Source organism: Protomyctophum bolini (genome assembly GCF_963924005.1).
Source record: "Protomyctophum bolini genome assembly, chromosome: 4".
In the NCBI taxonomy this organism is placed as follows: Eukaryota; Metazoa; Chordata; class Actinopteri; order Myctophiformes; family Myctophidae; genus Protomyctophum; species Protomyctophum bolini.
The window spans coordinates 22,801,874-22,816,938 of NC_137865.1; the positions used below are offsets into that span (position 1 = coordinate 22,801,874).

General features: G+C 43.5%; 1 protein-coding gene across 2 annotated transcripts in view; it reads left to right on the plus strand.

Annotated features, from left to right (window-relative positions):
* The first annotated feature begins 5,207 nt into the window (after positions 1–5,207).
* man2a2 (mannosidase, alpha, class 2A, member 2) overlaps positions 5,208–15,065 on the plus strand; it is a 40,547-nt gene continuing 30,689 nt past the window's right edge. The window contains exons 1-5 of one of the 2 annotated variants that reach the window (XM_080761549.1): positions 5,267–5,344; positions 6,478–6,530; positions 7,348–8,248; positions 8,947–9,204; positions 9,329–9,473. In XM_080761549.1, the coding sequence (XP_080617675.1) occupies positions 8,117–8,248; positions 8,947–9,204; positions 9,329–9,473 (535 nt within the window). In that variant the 5' untranslated portion in view covers positions 5,267–5,344; positions 6,478–6,530; positions 7,348–8,116. Of the gene's footprint in view, positions 5,345–6,477; positions 6,531–7,347; positions 8,249–8,946; positions 9,205–9,328; positions 9,474–15,065 lie in introns of both variants that reach the window. The other variant, XM_080761548.1, reaches the window with a different exon arrangement.

Here is a 15,065-nt window from a genome sequence, read left to right on the forward strand (position 1 = left end):
GGTGTGTCGCTCGGCAGCACGATGATGACGCTTACTAGCAGCCCCGCCCCCCCTCCAGACCAGACCTTAAAAGGCATGTAGCTTCATCCTTCAGGGCAGAACAAACAGAACAGAAGGATCTCTATCTCACATATCATGGACCTATTTGGTTATATTTTCATTCCGGGTTGCTGGTGAATAGAGACCCATATCATTCCCAACACAGTGGTGGTGGAAGAAGTAGGCTGCTTGTTTTAAAAGCAATGGCCTACTATGTATAGGAGTAGAAATAGTTTGTTACAATAGAGGCCTAGCCTGACACTCGTTTAACTTCATTATTATTTATGAATATATAATATATTTATATTCAAAATTCTATTGAGTATTGAAAAATACTCAAGTATAATATTAGTAATATAGCCTATACCAATATACCAAATATAGTAATGACTCATGGGTCGGTGTAGCATTTTACTGTTAACAAGCAACACAAGGATTAAATAAGATAAATAAAATTACAAAATGGAGGACGTTAGAAAATTACACTGTTTACAAATTATTATGCCGGAAAGGGAACACATTTTGAAAATTACCGTAGCACAACTAGTTATTTGAACCTAGGCCAAGAAAGATCTGCTGCTGCAATGCAGAATTTTAACCGAGATATCCAAGTGGTTACAGGATGATGTAGCAGAGGCTGAAAGAAAAGCACATAAGTTTATCTGGGTTGTTACTTGTAAGCTGGATGTAAGGCCAAATACTCTGGTTATAGATTTGTGTGGTGGAGATCGATGACACTCTGACACCACCATCTCTAATATTTCCTTGCCTTTATATCGTTGGCTGCAGTGCTTGTGTCATCCCTGCAGTGTCAGACATATATCCATATATGGAGTCCCAATGTCACTCATACCCAAAGATGGAGCCTATATGTTGTCAGACTTGTGTCAGTTAGCTCCATAAATATGGACCGACTTATGGTGGTATATAATGCATTAAGGAATTCGACACACGCGTTCCACACCCCCACAGGGAGTGCAGTGCCCGTTGTCGAGTCGGTCCACGGTTGTCCAGAACCACCACAAAAGGCCTCTTCCCGGGCTCTGGACAGAGCCCCTGCCCAAGCTCCATATATGGAGCTGGCCTGTTCTGACATCACAAATATGTTCTGACATCTCACATCTCCATATATGGAGCTGGCCTTAGTGGCCTGTTAATTCTGACTATTTGGGCATGTCTGACAGAACTCCATATATAGGAATAAAGAGAGACAGATACAGAAATCTCCATATACTGTATGGGCATAAAAGGGACACAGACAGATGGGTGAAACCGGTTCTCTGACACGGGTACAGCGGGTATTGCATTGCCGGGTGGCTCATGGATCTCCAAATTCCATCATTACAGACTGTGCTCTACAGCCCGGGCACGGGTCTAGTAATGATAAAGTCAGAAGATAGAGTGATCAATATGTACAGTAGGCTAGGTGTTAAACCCTTTACAAATGTTGAAAGTCTTTTCATCAGGAGGCTGCCTTTCTTAGAACCAGCATGGCACTCTGCCAGTCCCCATGCAGGGATACTCCGTCACTACACAGAAAAATCCTATTAATGAACCCATTTGTAACTCAAGAGCGTATGCAAATGTGTACACTCTCTCTCTGAGTTATATTAGGACAGGGTGTTCCTCCCTTATTGTCAAGCTCCCCTATTGTTGTGTGCCTGCTGTGTCCGTCCAGTTACCATGGCCACGCTGTGACTTGAGGTGGAAGTAAAGGTCAGATATCCAACGTGGGCAGGCGATAATATTTCCTAAGTGACGAAGTCAGTGTGAGTCAGACATCTTACTCGACAGAACCACAAGAGATCCTGAGGAATGGGCATCCTGCATGGACATTAAATAAAACACACCTGTGTGAAGTGAGGGGCGCTCTTATCATCGTACTGTATACATCATCATGAATCATCTCATACTGGTTAATCAGATGCCTGTTGCCTGTGATTGGTTAGCTGATTTGCTTGTGTAGGCCTACATATGACGTTAAAATGTCTGTCTGTCCAGAATTGTGTGGACTGTGGAGTGTCTACTGACTCTACTCTACATAGAGTCTGCAACAATCTGTCACTTGTGACAAGAAACAATAGCAGGGCGAGGTCAAAATGAGCTAAGCTCCAAGGAATTGTGCCACTGAAAAAGTGGCCACTGTGCCACTGTCGTGACTAAGTCAAGAAGCCCCAAACAAAACCATCTGTTTCCTTTGTTTGACTGACAAACAGCTTTCTAATTAATTATTGAAGTCACAGCTAAGCTCCAGTTTCCACAAAAGAAAATTAAAGGAGTTTATAAAATAGTCCACCAGTAACATCAAACAATGTGGCTGTCCTTCAAAGAAGCATACCATTATCTTGCGACATACGACACTGGGTTTTTCAGGTTAAACTTTAGATTGTAGAAGGTGCTGTGGTTCAGCTCATGTTTTTCTGGTACATGACTGCAGGCAGCACTGTTTGAACCTGCAAATAGCAATATCTCAAGTAAAGTGTGTCAGAGAGACAGTCACAGGGATGAATTATGGCTTCTGCCAAATGAGCACGTGCACAGGGGCCCTGAGCTTATGGGGGCCCTTGGCCCGTTTTTCTTTAATAACACAGACTAGGAAGGTGGGACAGTGACAAACTAGATAACGAAGTAAAGTTCAATTTGAGCTTCGTCCAACACATCCACATCTATTCAGACAGGGCCCTTTTTCACTTTAATCCGTCCCTGGACAGTGGACAGTCAGGGACAATATAACCCTGGTTAGTGTTGTGATTTGTCCATGGCCAACTAATGACGTCTATGTAGCTGACCGTTGTTCTAATAATTACAGAATGTTCATTATGATATGAGATGCATCTATTAGATGCCGCCAGTAAGGTCATCCTTATTCTTAGTTTGTTCTGTTGTATGTTGTTTGTTCTATGTCTCATATCTTCGTGACCATGAAGTATGTATTCCCTGTGATACTGCCTATGTCTCATCTTGTTCTCCCAGGCCCGCCGCTCTACCACTGGAATACTTCAACTGAATTGTCACACACCACCCAGTACTGTTAGGACCGAATGTCTCCTAAATTCACAACAATTTGGTGTCAGAACGTGGGATATACCAAACTGAGATAAGTCACTTGATGATTATTTCAAAAAGTGTTTTCCTCTTATTTGGTATCGTACAATTTTGTTAGGTTGTGATACAAGATTTATTTAGTCTCTTTTTTTCCCTATCTTCCAAATTAAGGGACCACTCATACACAATGGTCAACCGAAATCACAACAGTTAGTATCCCAGTTCCAACAGCGGACAGGTACAAGATTACCACACCCACATCAAAGAACCATCCAAAATATGTCCTGTGACATCATGATATATGACATAACTCACTATCCGTTTGAAGTAGGCCTACCATTAAGTGATAAACAGTAAGAACTATGCACTTCTGTACATGCTCTCGTTCATTTGGCTCTATTGTTGAGCAAGAAATCATTCCAGCCGCCCACTGAGAATGCTCTCAGGAATTCTGTTTCATTCATTTTTTTAGAGTGTGTTGCATCAGCAATCACTCAGCTCCATATATGGGCACAAAAGGGGCCAGGTCCACTCAGCTCCATATATGGGCACAAAAGGGGCCAGGTCCACATATACAGTAACAGCGGGACAGACACACAGACAGACAGACATGATCTGCAGGGTCTCAGCTGCGTTCGCTTCCCGCGTTTGCGCGTCTTACTGGTGGTCATTGAACCATTAGGTTTGACACATGCCAGAATGTCCTGAACATGTACCTGAACAAGATGCATTATTATGGAAATAATGTATTACCAATACACATTATTTATTACCATACTTATTATATTAGTGAGGGGCTAGCCCATCCAATATCTGGCTTTGTGAAGTGATGTGACATCATGTGGCAGCCAAGTCTATGGACTTTGTGTGTGCCCCCAAAGGTGGCCCTCACTTCACACAAATGTGATTGCGAACGCAGTGAAGTAGTAACGAAAAACATACTAACTAGGCCTAAATCACTTTTACAGCTGCTGCACAAGTATTAGGTTAACATGAAAATACGTAAAAAGGGAAAAGAAACATATACAGTAAGGGGGGGGGGGGGGTTCAGATTTTACGGGGGCCAGTTTTGAATTGCAGCCGTCCGTAGGTGCCCTTTGAGAGTGGTTTTGAAGGAGTCAAGGGATTCGCATGTCTTAATGACTGTTGGTAGGGCGTTCCACATTTTGGTGGCATACAGTAGGAGCGAAAATAATTTAGTCCCTTGTTTGTGCCGAATCTGGGTTGTACATGGTTTGTTGCACTCCCTCTGGTGTTGTGGGTGTGGACTGTGGACTTCGATAACATTAAGGAAGTATTTAGAGTTTTAGACAGGTACATGGGTATCTTGGTGGTGTATCGAATCTTGTGGACCAGACCCATTGCAAGATGCTGTACTCTGTCGTCGACCCAAAGCCATTCCAGCCTGTCAAAGTGGGCAGGGGTGAGGTGGGTTCGGGGGGTGAGGCCAAGTAGGAGCCTGCCCAGTTTGTTTTGGGAGGTCTGGAGCCTTGTTTTAAGGGCCTTTGATATGCTGTGGTACCAGGTGCATGCATAGTCGAAGAAACCTTGTACGAGGGCTTCAAGGTCTTCAAGGTGTTTTTGTTGACCAGTGAGGAGATCCGTAAAGCAATCTTGTTCTTTGATTGACTTTTTTGATTACGTTGGTGGCCGCTCAAATAGAGGAGGCATGTGTCAGTGGAGTGGGATGTTCTGAAACCAGATTGGAACTCGTACATTAATTTATTAGTAGTGGCAAGATACTTTTCAACCTGTTCTAAAGAGGATTTTAAGTCGGCCTATACCCAAGAAAGCTCTACTTCCATTGTGGTCCTTGCTTCGTACTCAATTCATTGAAACATTTACTGACAGACAAATACTATGCAAAAACAAAGCGTGTGCGTGTAACACGACTATGTAACGTGTAATATTTAAGTTATAAATAGTGTGCTGAGTGCTGACTGTGCTCAGTGTGCTGTGCTCTGCCTCTGTGCTGCTGTCAGTGAAGTTGATGGTTGTCTTTCTAGGATAAACCGTATTAAACCCCCGCTGGAGTCTTGTGGCCAATCAGGGCTCAGTGCGTTGTTCACACAGCAGCCAGCCCAGTGTTCCCACAAGCCTTTGCAGCTCAATCGCTTTAGCTTCAGCTTGCTAATGGTCAATGGTCATGTCTAACCTGCCGCAGCTTTCACTGTTCACCGCGAACAGTGACACGTCCGCGCTTATCATCCCCACCACACCCGTGGGATGGATAACCTTCCGGATAACTGGCGTTTAACGGGTATAGTCACATTATTGTCCCTTTTCCCTGTCAAAAGACTAGGTTAATGTTGACGCTATAGCCACGTATCGCCTAGCTAGCACTTGCTGCTACTAAAACATAGCGACGCTTTTAGTGGAGCTTCTTGGGGTTCTGCAGCAGTGCCTGCTGATAATAACGTTACAGACCACAGAATGCAAGCTGTAGACGTTATCATTAATACCACAATGCTGTCTGTGTTATTGTTGTTGCTAATTAAGCTAATGGAAGCTCAAGCTAGTTAGCCATAATGGGAACATTAGTGAGAGAGATGGCTCTCTACTAGCCTAAGATTTAGACTCTCGTAGATGTATTTCTATATTCTGACATGTCAGAAATTCAGAATCGATAAACACATCTACGAGAGTCTAAATCTTAGGCTAGATCTCTACACCTGTCAGTCACCTAGGTCGCTGTTGACCCCAATGGGTTATTGGGTTCAGATCAGAATTTACACTTTGTAGTACGTCGGTGTCCCTTGCCCAATAGAGCTACAAGCTATCAGATCAGTAACAACGCTTAGTTGGCTTGTATAATTTATATCTGTTAATTTTGATGGGACAACCTCATGCGATGGAGAGGGGGTTTAAATGAAGCTTCTATATGTCTTGCTAAAGTAATGTCACTGCTGCAGCTGTTCAGGATTAGCCATAGATTCTAGAAATCTAGAAACTATAGAATGACATTTCTTCTATATCATATGATTCATAAGTGTGTGTGTGTGTGTGTGTGTGTGTGTGTGTGTGTGTGTGTGTGTCCAATCACCAATGTCATACGTTTCAGGGCAGGCTACCTGGACTGTCTTGGCATCCAGCCAGTCAGTCAGTTTGGGTTCAAATGAAATCCATTCATGTGAGCACAATGGTCCTATTGTTAAGAACAACTAATCATCATTGGCATCATTGCATATTTCAACATTGAACTCTGTTACAATCACTAGTAGCAGTGTTTGTTTCATTGACGTATCTGCCATTGCCTGGCTGTATAATTCTCGCCTCAGCTTTTACTCTCATTGAGCTTCAGCCTTGAGTCACAACAGCAATGCCATCTGGCACAGAGAGTGTAAAGGTGCACAACTATTTTCTCTCTTGATGTTTTTTTATTTTATTTTAAAGTTATTGCTCAGACAGTTTCCTGGATCCTCCTAGCACTTTCTTTCGCCCTTCAGGTATGCAGTAGTGAATCGTGATCATATCCTAGCAGGTGGTATTTATCCAAGCAGCTAGGCTATAATAGCAGATCTCTGTGGTAAGGCTGCGTGTGTCAGTGACAGCCTCAACAATGATTGGATTAAGATTGGATTGGATTTGCAGGGGGGGGGGAAGCACCTGTCTAAGTGCTTTGTAGAAATCCAGGCCACAGGGCGCAGCTTGTAATGTCGTTGCTGTTGTCTCTGCTTATCAAGTCAAACCCAGACTCTCTCCTACTCATTTCCTTTTCACTGCTACTTCTGCTCAAGTGAAAAAGCTGCATCCTCAATACTGCAAAAATCCAAGGTTTTTTAGTACTTCTGACAACATGACAATGCTTTTCTCACGGGTCTGCTCTATATGGACAACATTAAATAGTATTTACACAATGAGATCTTTGATAAATAATCAGTAATCAGTTTTCAACAGGGGGTCCGGGACCCCTAACGGGCCACCAAATCTTTATGTAATAAGAACATGTTTGTGAGCTTTAAAGAGATTTGGCAAGAACATATGGTCTGGAGCCTACCGTCAAGTTTCCTTACTATTGAGAGTTAGTGGTTACTGTAAATATCTGAAAATACACATGAATCCAAGATATTAATAGAAAACATCTGTGTAAAAAAACACTTGATAGTGCTGTCAAACAAGTCTATGAAGCTATCTATTAAACCTATGAAAAAGTATAATCTGCAACACAATTTAATTTGCTTATAACTCTTGCTCACTGAATTTCCCATCCCTATGAAATGGTCCAAGAAGCACTTCATTAAACCAATTTTCTTTCCCCGACAGGTGAAGAACACCCTCTGAGTTGATTTCGGCTTCAAGTCGTAACCGAGGAAAATCCTACCCATGCTGCAGTTGTTGATATGCTTCCACTGTTCTACCAGGAGAAGAGTGACATTTGTCTCATTCTAATTCCTGTTGCCCTTTGAGCAGAGTAAAGCCTTGATTTAAAAGCTGCTGCTCCCCAAGCCAAGTTAACCCTCCTCTCTGCTCTGCTACGGCTAACTTACCCATTATGACTTTACCCTGGTGGCCAATTGAGTGAAAGGGGACTCTGGCTGCAATGGAGGATTAGAGTCTGCTGTGGGAGTTGGACTGGACCAAGAGAGCACACAGAGGCTCACACAGACGTGCACCATGCTCCAGGGACAGTAGGCTCCCTGTTTGAGCCCCTGCCGCTCAGTGCTGCTTTTTTCCCCCCTGTCCCTGCAATCTCCAAGGTTTGGATGGTTGAGCACATTGAAGGAGCCCGGCGCTGGCTGCGGTTCGACCAAAGCTTACAGCCTGCTGCTTAGTACCTTTTGTCCACTGCCATCGCTCGTATAAGCCCCTTTCACTGTTGGTTTTATCTGGTGAAATAGAGAAGTAAGGAAACAGAGAGGTGGAAATGAACTATTTCTGACATCAGTGCAGCTAGTTGCTTTCAAGTTTCACAGTGGCGCGGTGCTGCTGTGTCCACTTGGAACACATTTTTCTTTCTTGTTTTGGTGGGGGGGGAAAAGTCAAGGTCATAGTTTTTCATCTCGGCAAGGCGGACTGCTCCAAGGACTGAAGGATGAAACTGAGGAAACAGGTTACAGTGTGTGGAGGAGCCATATTCTGTGTGGCTGTGTTCTCACTCTACCTTATGTTGGACAGAGTCCAACACGACCCTGCAAGACGACAGACTGGCGGCAACTTCCCAAGGGTAAGAGTAATTGGTATAGTGGAGCACAAAGATAGTGTCTGAAAGCACTTTCCTGCGATTGCTCTTGTACTCTGTTTGCACTCCGTTTGTGGTGTTTTGATATCTCATGGGAGGCTATACTAACTTTGAGGCAATATGGTTTTGGCTCCATTAGAACTCCTCTCCCTTTTTATTTTTAAATTGAGTTACATCAAAGCAACAATTAACATGAAGATCGCTCTAGGGCCTAATTGTTGAGCTGTGCATTCATTTGAATAATTCATATACCTCAATATATCCATAATTTATTTCACCCTGTAACCGGAGAGGCTATCCGTGCGTTTGCGTGTAAACACACTTTGTTTGGGAAGGGTAGACGGCTGTATCATTTGGCAGTAGCCTAGTATTGGTTTGTGAATATGAAGTATCATGTTTGGAAAGTAGCTCCAATAAGTGCTTAATGAGCTGTGGGTATCATTAACACTGTCCAAAGCAATTTAAACCTGATGGTGCCATTTGCAGCTATGGCTGAATCCGTATAGCGTTTTATTGCATAGTGTCGTTTTATTGCAGAGTCATAATCCCATGTCACAATAACAACATTTACAAAAGTTTCTCAACTGCAACAACAGTCATGATGTCTTTAGCAAGATCAGGCCGTTAAAAACAGATTTTTAGTGAGTGATTCTTACACAAGTTGTATTTATTTTGGATTTTAGAGCCAGATCTCGGTTCTGCAGAACCGCATAGAGCAGCTGGAGCAGCTTCTGGAGGAGAACCATCAGATCATCAGCCATATAAAGGACTCTGTGCTGGAGCTCACAGACACGGGGGCCGTGTCTCCCAGCGGCCACCTGCCCTTCAGGAGTGCCAACGGTTCTTGGGTACTGCCGTTTGACGGTCGGCCCACCTTCCTTGCTGTCAAGCCACAGGACTGCCAGTTTTCAACCGCTAGCCAAGCGCAAACGGACCTTCAGGTGAGCTTGCTGCTGATCTTTTTGTGCAGAGCTACTACTGTACTATGAAGGTAATCTGTAATATGACATTTGTCCAATCCTTTTTACAGAATGCAGGACTAATATTTAGGATGCTTTATTTTAGATGTTGGATGTGTACTCCCTCCTGAAGTTTGACAACCCGGATGGTGGTGTGTGGAAGCAGGGGTTCGAGATCACCTATGAGCCTGGGGAGTGGGACGATGAACAGTTACAGGTGTTTGTGGTTCCCCACTCCCATAATGACCCAGGTGAGTTGCATGAGCAATTTCGCACATGATGAAACTTCAAGCAGCTTAAAGGTGATGTGCAGGAATTAACCACTCTCGTCCTATTCTCAAAGATGTCGGAAAATATTGAAAATGAGTAAGGCCGTAGCTTTTCAGACATAAGGTAGTAGGCTATGACAAATACGCTGCTTGTTTAATAAGCAGGTGGCTTGCGGTGCGCACATCCAGTTCTGGTGCTGGACAAAGGTAGGTACATACAGTGAAGAAGTGGTCCGCACACAGGCTTTGCTCCAACAGTGTTTATTTGTATTAAAACACCATTTTAAAATGTAGGTATCAGTTGTATGTGAAAACCTCCCTTATATCATGGTCGTCAGACGTCACGTCACGTGACTGACTTTCAAACACCACATGAAATAATTTGAAACTTTCAACTTTCAAACACTGTTGGAGCAAAGCCTGTGTGCGGACCACTTCTTCACTGTAAATAAGCTGCTTGTACTTCAATTGTACTCTAGACAAAAGGATGTGACACCCTGCCGTGAAGAACAAAGCCTCTGATGGGAATTGGAAAGCAAATGCAGATTAACTTGTTACTTGTGCAAGCAGAGCGAGCAAGCAATAGTTTTCGTCCAGTGCTTCGATGCGTATGTCGCCGTTTGATGTGTATGCGCCGTGCCAGTGTATGACGTAATGACTACTTGTGCTTGATATGGCAGTGGTGTCAGATTACATACATGCATACATGTAGGGGCATTACCTTCAATCCTCCCGACACTAAAACATATCGTCATTACGTCACCATCGAAAACCAATTACACCCTGGCATTGGGTCCTTATTACGTCATCATTGAGAGCGACGTCATATGCTGCTCCGATACATACGCATCAAACGGGGCATACGCAAAGTAACCACAGTATACCGCTAATCAACTTTAATCAACAAATTACATATACATAGAGGCATTTTCTTTAATCCACCCGACACTGATCGACATATAGTACTTGCGCGCTCTGCTTGCGCACTAGTAGGCCATTTATGGCCTACTTGTGCAACAAGCAAGTAGGCACTCGACAGAGTGCAGTTCTAGTTATCATTAATATTAGACAATGTTGACAAAGCAAATGTCTACTTGAGCAGATTTCTTTTTTGATTAGTATAGCTGTTATTTTATTTTGGACTGACATTTCCATTAGATTTGTTTACTATTGCTGTCACAGGCTTGTTAGCTTGACAGCTATTGATTTGTGGCTGGTCAGGTCGCCGAAACCGGCAAATCTGGATAATGAAAAAGAATGCAAGTCATTTGGACTGTATTGATTGTGCTGTACTTGCGGCCGGGCAAGGTCACCCCATAATATCCACTGCGGCATGCTTCATGCAGGGTGTGCAGAGGATATGGAGAGAGAGATGCATGTCAGATTTTGTCGTCAACTTCTAAAAGCTATTTAATGTGCAATAGGCTCCTCTCTCTGAAAGCCAGGATAGGGCTTTTAGTGTGCCGGTATAACCGGTAATAGGTACTGCAGGTACAGTAAGTTATTAAAGTAGGTCAAATGGTGAGAGTAACACAATGTCTGGCCTGCAGTAAAAAGCAGCACCTCCCATACTATCCGCAATTTGCAACACTAGACTTTTGAGGGGCGAGAGATTTCTGTCCTACACAAACATTCAAGTCCCATTGACAATGAATGGAGAATTTTACGTCTGTGTCTGAGCAAATAGTCATAGGCCCTCATTTATCAACCATATTTTGTGCTTACGCCAAAATATGGGTGCACGCCAAAATTACCGAAATCTTCGGCATTTACCATTTCCGCCAAAGCTTGAAATTGAACTTGAGTAGGTCAAAAAGTCACGTCTGGTCGGGAGCTGTCGTATGCTTTGTCCTCGGCTGTTTTTCTGTCGTACACAAGCGGAGCAGCATTGTCTGAACTGCTGACACGCTGTCACAGGCATCTAAGCATATGTTTTCACTCCTAAAATGTTAATATAAAACTATGTATATACATGTAAGAAAAAGAAAAAGAGAGATTTCCAACTTTACAAGTAATTAATTTCGCGAAATTAAATACAATATAACATGTTTACAATGTATTAGTTTGTGCTTAATCTAACAGTGCTTTACTGGCCTTGTTATGCGAGCGCACTTGTGAGATGATTTGGGAGCGCATGCGGCATGACATCAGATGCCTATATCACTGTACTGTCTGTGAGTGATATTATAAAAAAAAGGCATAAATGGACTGCACGGCGTGCACGCCTTTATTTCCAAGTGACAATGACAAGCATATACAGCTTGCCTATTTGCAATTGTAGCAGGCTATAGGCGTAAGGGGCTTAATCATTCACCATTTAAATAAGTGCTTTGACAGTTCAGATAAAAGCGAGATCATTTTAGGGGGTCGGGAGGACGGGACCGCAGCGTGCGTCGCCAACACATACCAGCACACATGCAAGCGGCAAGCCTTCATCCATATGTTTATGATTCGTTCATCAATGATCAAATCACTACAACGTTGATTATGACTGCCTTGACGACATGATAGCCTATCTCTCATGCAGGCATCACAGCTGACACTCACCCACAGGACTTATCACAGCAGTGCGCAGTCTCACGCCTTCGCCGTGCACTGCGCACAAATGGGTAAAATTTATATAGGCCAGCCTACAAACTTATTCAATTCATGGCGATGCGATGACGATGTGTCATGTAGGTGCGTGCATGACAGCAAGGCAAGCGAGGTGAGAGGGAAACAGACAGGGTAGGCCTACAACTTTATTTAATTCATGCAGGTGTTCGTTCTTTATTTATTTAACAACACACCAGTTAGTTGGGCAGGGCTTGCAAGTTGCGTGTGCATGCGTCTGTGTGTGTGTATGAGAGAGGGGGGTGAGGCGGGCAGCAAGGCACGGGAGAACCTTTTTTTTCCTCCTGTAACCAGTGTTTCCAGGACGTATTGCATGTGTTCATGTCGCAAAAACGAGGGCGAGGCTTGATTTCATAGGGCGTGCCAGATAGATTTCATCCGTCACATTTATTAACGTCAGAACGAAATTAAGGAAGAATCAGCTGTTTGCGATCACTTTATAAATGCCGTGGCGACGTGGGTGTACTACGAAACCTGCACTCGAATCTGTGGCAGATTTTACACTCAATTGATAAATGAGGGCCATAGTGTCTATACGTCATGATGATGTACGATGATAAGAGTGCCACTCACTTCACACGGGTGTGGTTGTTTTATAATGGGTTGAATCTAGAGTTGCAACATTGACAGCCCATTCATCAAAAAATATCACCTGCACGGAATTTCTCGACCGAAAGTTGCTCATAGCATATCTACGGTGGATTCTTATGAAACAAACGCTGTGCAGATTGAAAGTAATTTACTACAAGCAGATCTGACTGTTCTATTTGGATGAATGGGCTGTCAATGCAGGGTGTTGCAAGTTTGCAACTCTAGATTCAACCCATTATTTTAAAAAATATATCAAATTGCGGCTACCCCCACACCTCTGCCCCTCTACACACTGCACTTCTGTCCTCTCTCTGCACGAGTGGATTTCACAGCCACCCCCAAGCCTGTGATAGAACATTTGTGTTGTGAAAGGTCCTAATGTTGCACATGCTAATGTTGATGACTTAGTTTCTGCCTCATTAATGCACTCTATAAAATAATTATGTTCAGAGTATCAGCAGGAGGTTGTAGGTTGTTAAAGGGGATACTTAAAGGGACACTATCAAACAGCATTGTCACTATTATATTTGTTGTACGGCTCTTTAATGTTCAATTTTCTGCCATGAAACTTTGCTGTCTTTGTGTAAAGGTTGTGAACGTGAAAACTACAACCTTTTTTTGACTTCCAGGTTTTTAGCCATACTGCCCTTGTGGCATTAGCCTTTCCCCCCCCCTTTTTCTATCATTTCTATCCCACGATTTTGCAACCCATTTTTTCACCCAGTGTCAATTATCTAATGTAATCCTGGGCGCTACACTTCCTCTGCCACCCTGGGGGTGGGGGGTCAGCGGACTGACCTCATGTTTCCTTCTATGCATGAGGAGTCTGCTTCTTTTCACCTGACAGGGGAGAGTTTCCCCGGCCGGGCGTAGATCGTTGAAGGAACACGTTATTTCGACCGGTTCCTTTCCCCTCAATCAGGCTGGCCAGCTGGAGGTAGTTTAGAGGCCAGGATTACTGCATGTTTTTTGTGAGGGTACCTAGTAGGGATGGGAGATTAATCATGTTTTTTGTGAGGGTACCTAGTAGGGATGGGAGATTAATCATGTTTTTTGTGAGGGTACCTAGTAGGGATGGGAGATTAATCATGTTTTTTGTGAGGGTACCTAGTAGGGATGGGAGATTAATCATGTTTTTTGTGAGGGTACCTAGTAGGGATGGGAGATTAATCATGTTTTTTGTGAGGGTACCTAGTAGGGATGGGAGATTAATCATGTTTTTTGTGAGGGTACCTAGTAGGGATGGGAGATTAATCATATTTTTTGTGAGGGTACCTAGTAGGGATGGGAGATTAATCATGTTTTTTGTGAGGGTACCTAGTAGGGATGGGAGATTAATCATGTTTTTTGTGAGGGTACCTAGTAGGGATGGGAGATTAATCATGTTTTTTGTGAGGGTACCTAGTAGGGATGGGAGATTAATCATGTTTTTTGTGAGGGTACCTAGTAGGGATGGGAGATTAATCGGCAAACGCATCGGTATCGTCCGATTCTAGTTGTTTTTAGATGAATCGGCATCGGTTCGATCTTTACAGATAAACAAGCCCAAAGTAACAGCTTGAACAGATCTACAAGCTCACAATAATAAATATAAAGGTATTTAAGTTAAATCTGACTTGCCTAAGCCTGCAGTGCAGATACCCTGTTACATGTATTTTTCAGAATTGAGAATTTGTCAATACAGCATGAGATCATATCGACATCGGTTATCGGCCATAACACCAATTCATTATATCGATATCGGCCAAAATGTCTCATCGGCACATCCCTGGTAGGCTGGTACCTAGACACCTAGTACTACCTACCTAGGGGACACAGGGAGAACATGCAAACTCACAGAAAAGCCCTTTCGCCAACCCCGCCTCGGGTATGGGCACTGATGACGTGGAGGAGAGAACAGCATCCCCAGCGGGAATCAAACCCTAGCTATGAGGCGACAGCACTACCGACTGTGCCACTGTGCCCCCTTGCCTTTTCTGCTGTGTTATGTTGAAATAGTGACCTTGGGGGTACCTGATGGTGCAGTTACTGTAACCAGCAATTAGCCTGGTAAACCACCCAGCTTGCATGAAATTGAATTCCGTGACTGGGTGGTTTACCAGGCTCATGTCCAGGGGTGCACATAACGTTTTTGGGCTAGTTCTCAGGGGAGCACCTGGAGGTGTTGCTTGGTGTGCAAGCCACATCAGCCCCATATATAAAGTGCAAATAGCACTTTATTCTTGCCCTTTTGCACATACTGCCCACTAATGCACTTTTGCTGACTTTGCTACTACTGTATGTCATGAATTCTCTGTCTCTAGTGCCCTGTTCTTAGTCTTGTATTGAATGTTGTTGTTGTGTGTTTTTGTGTGTGTTTTACTATGATCT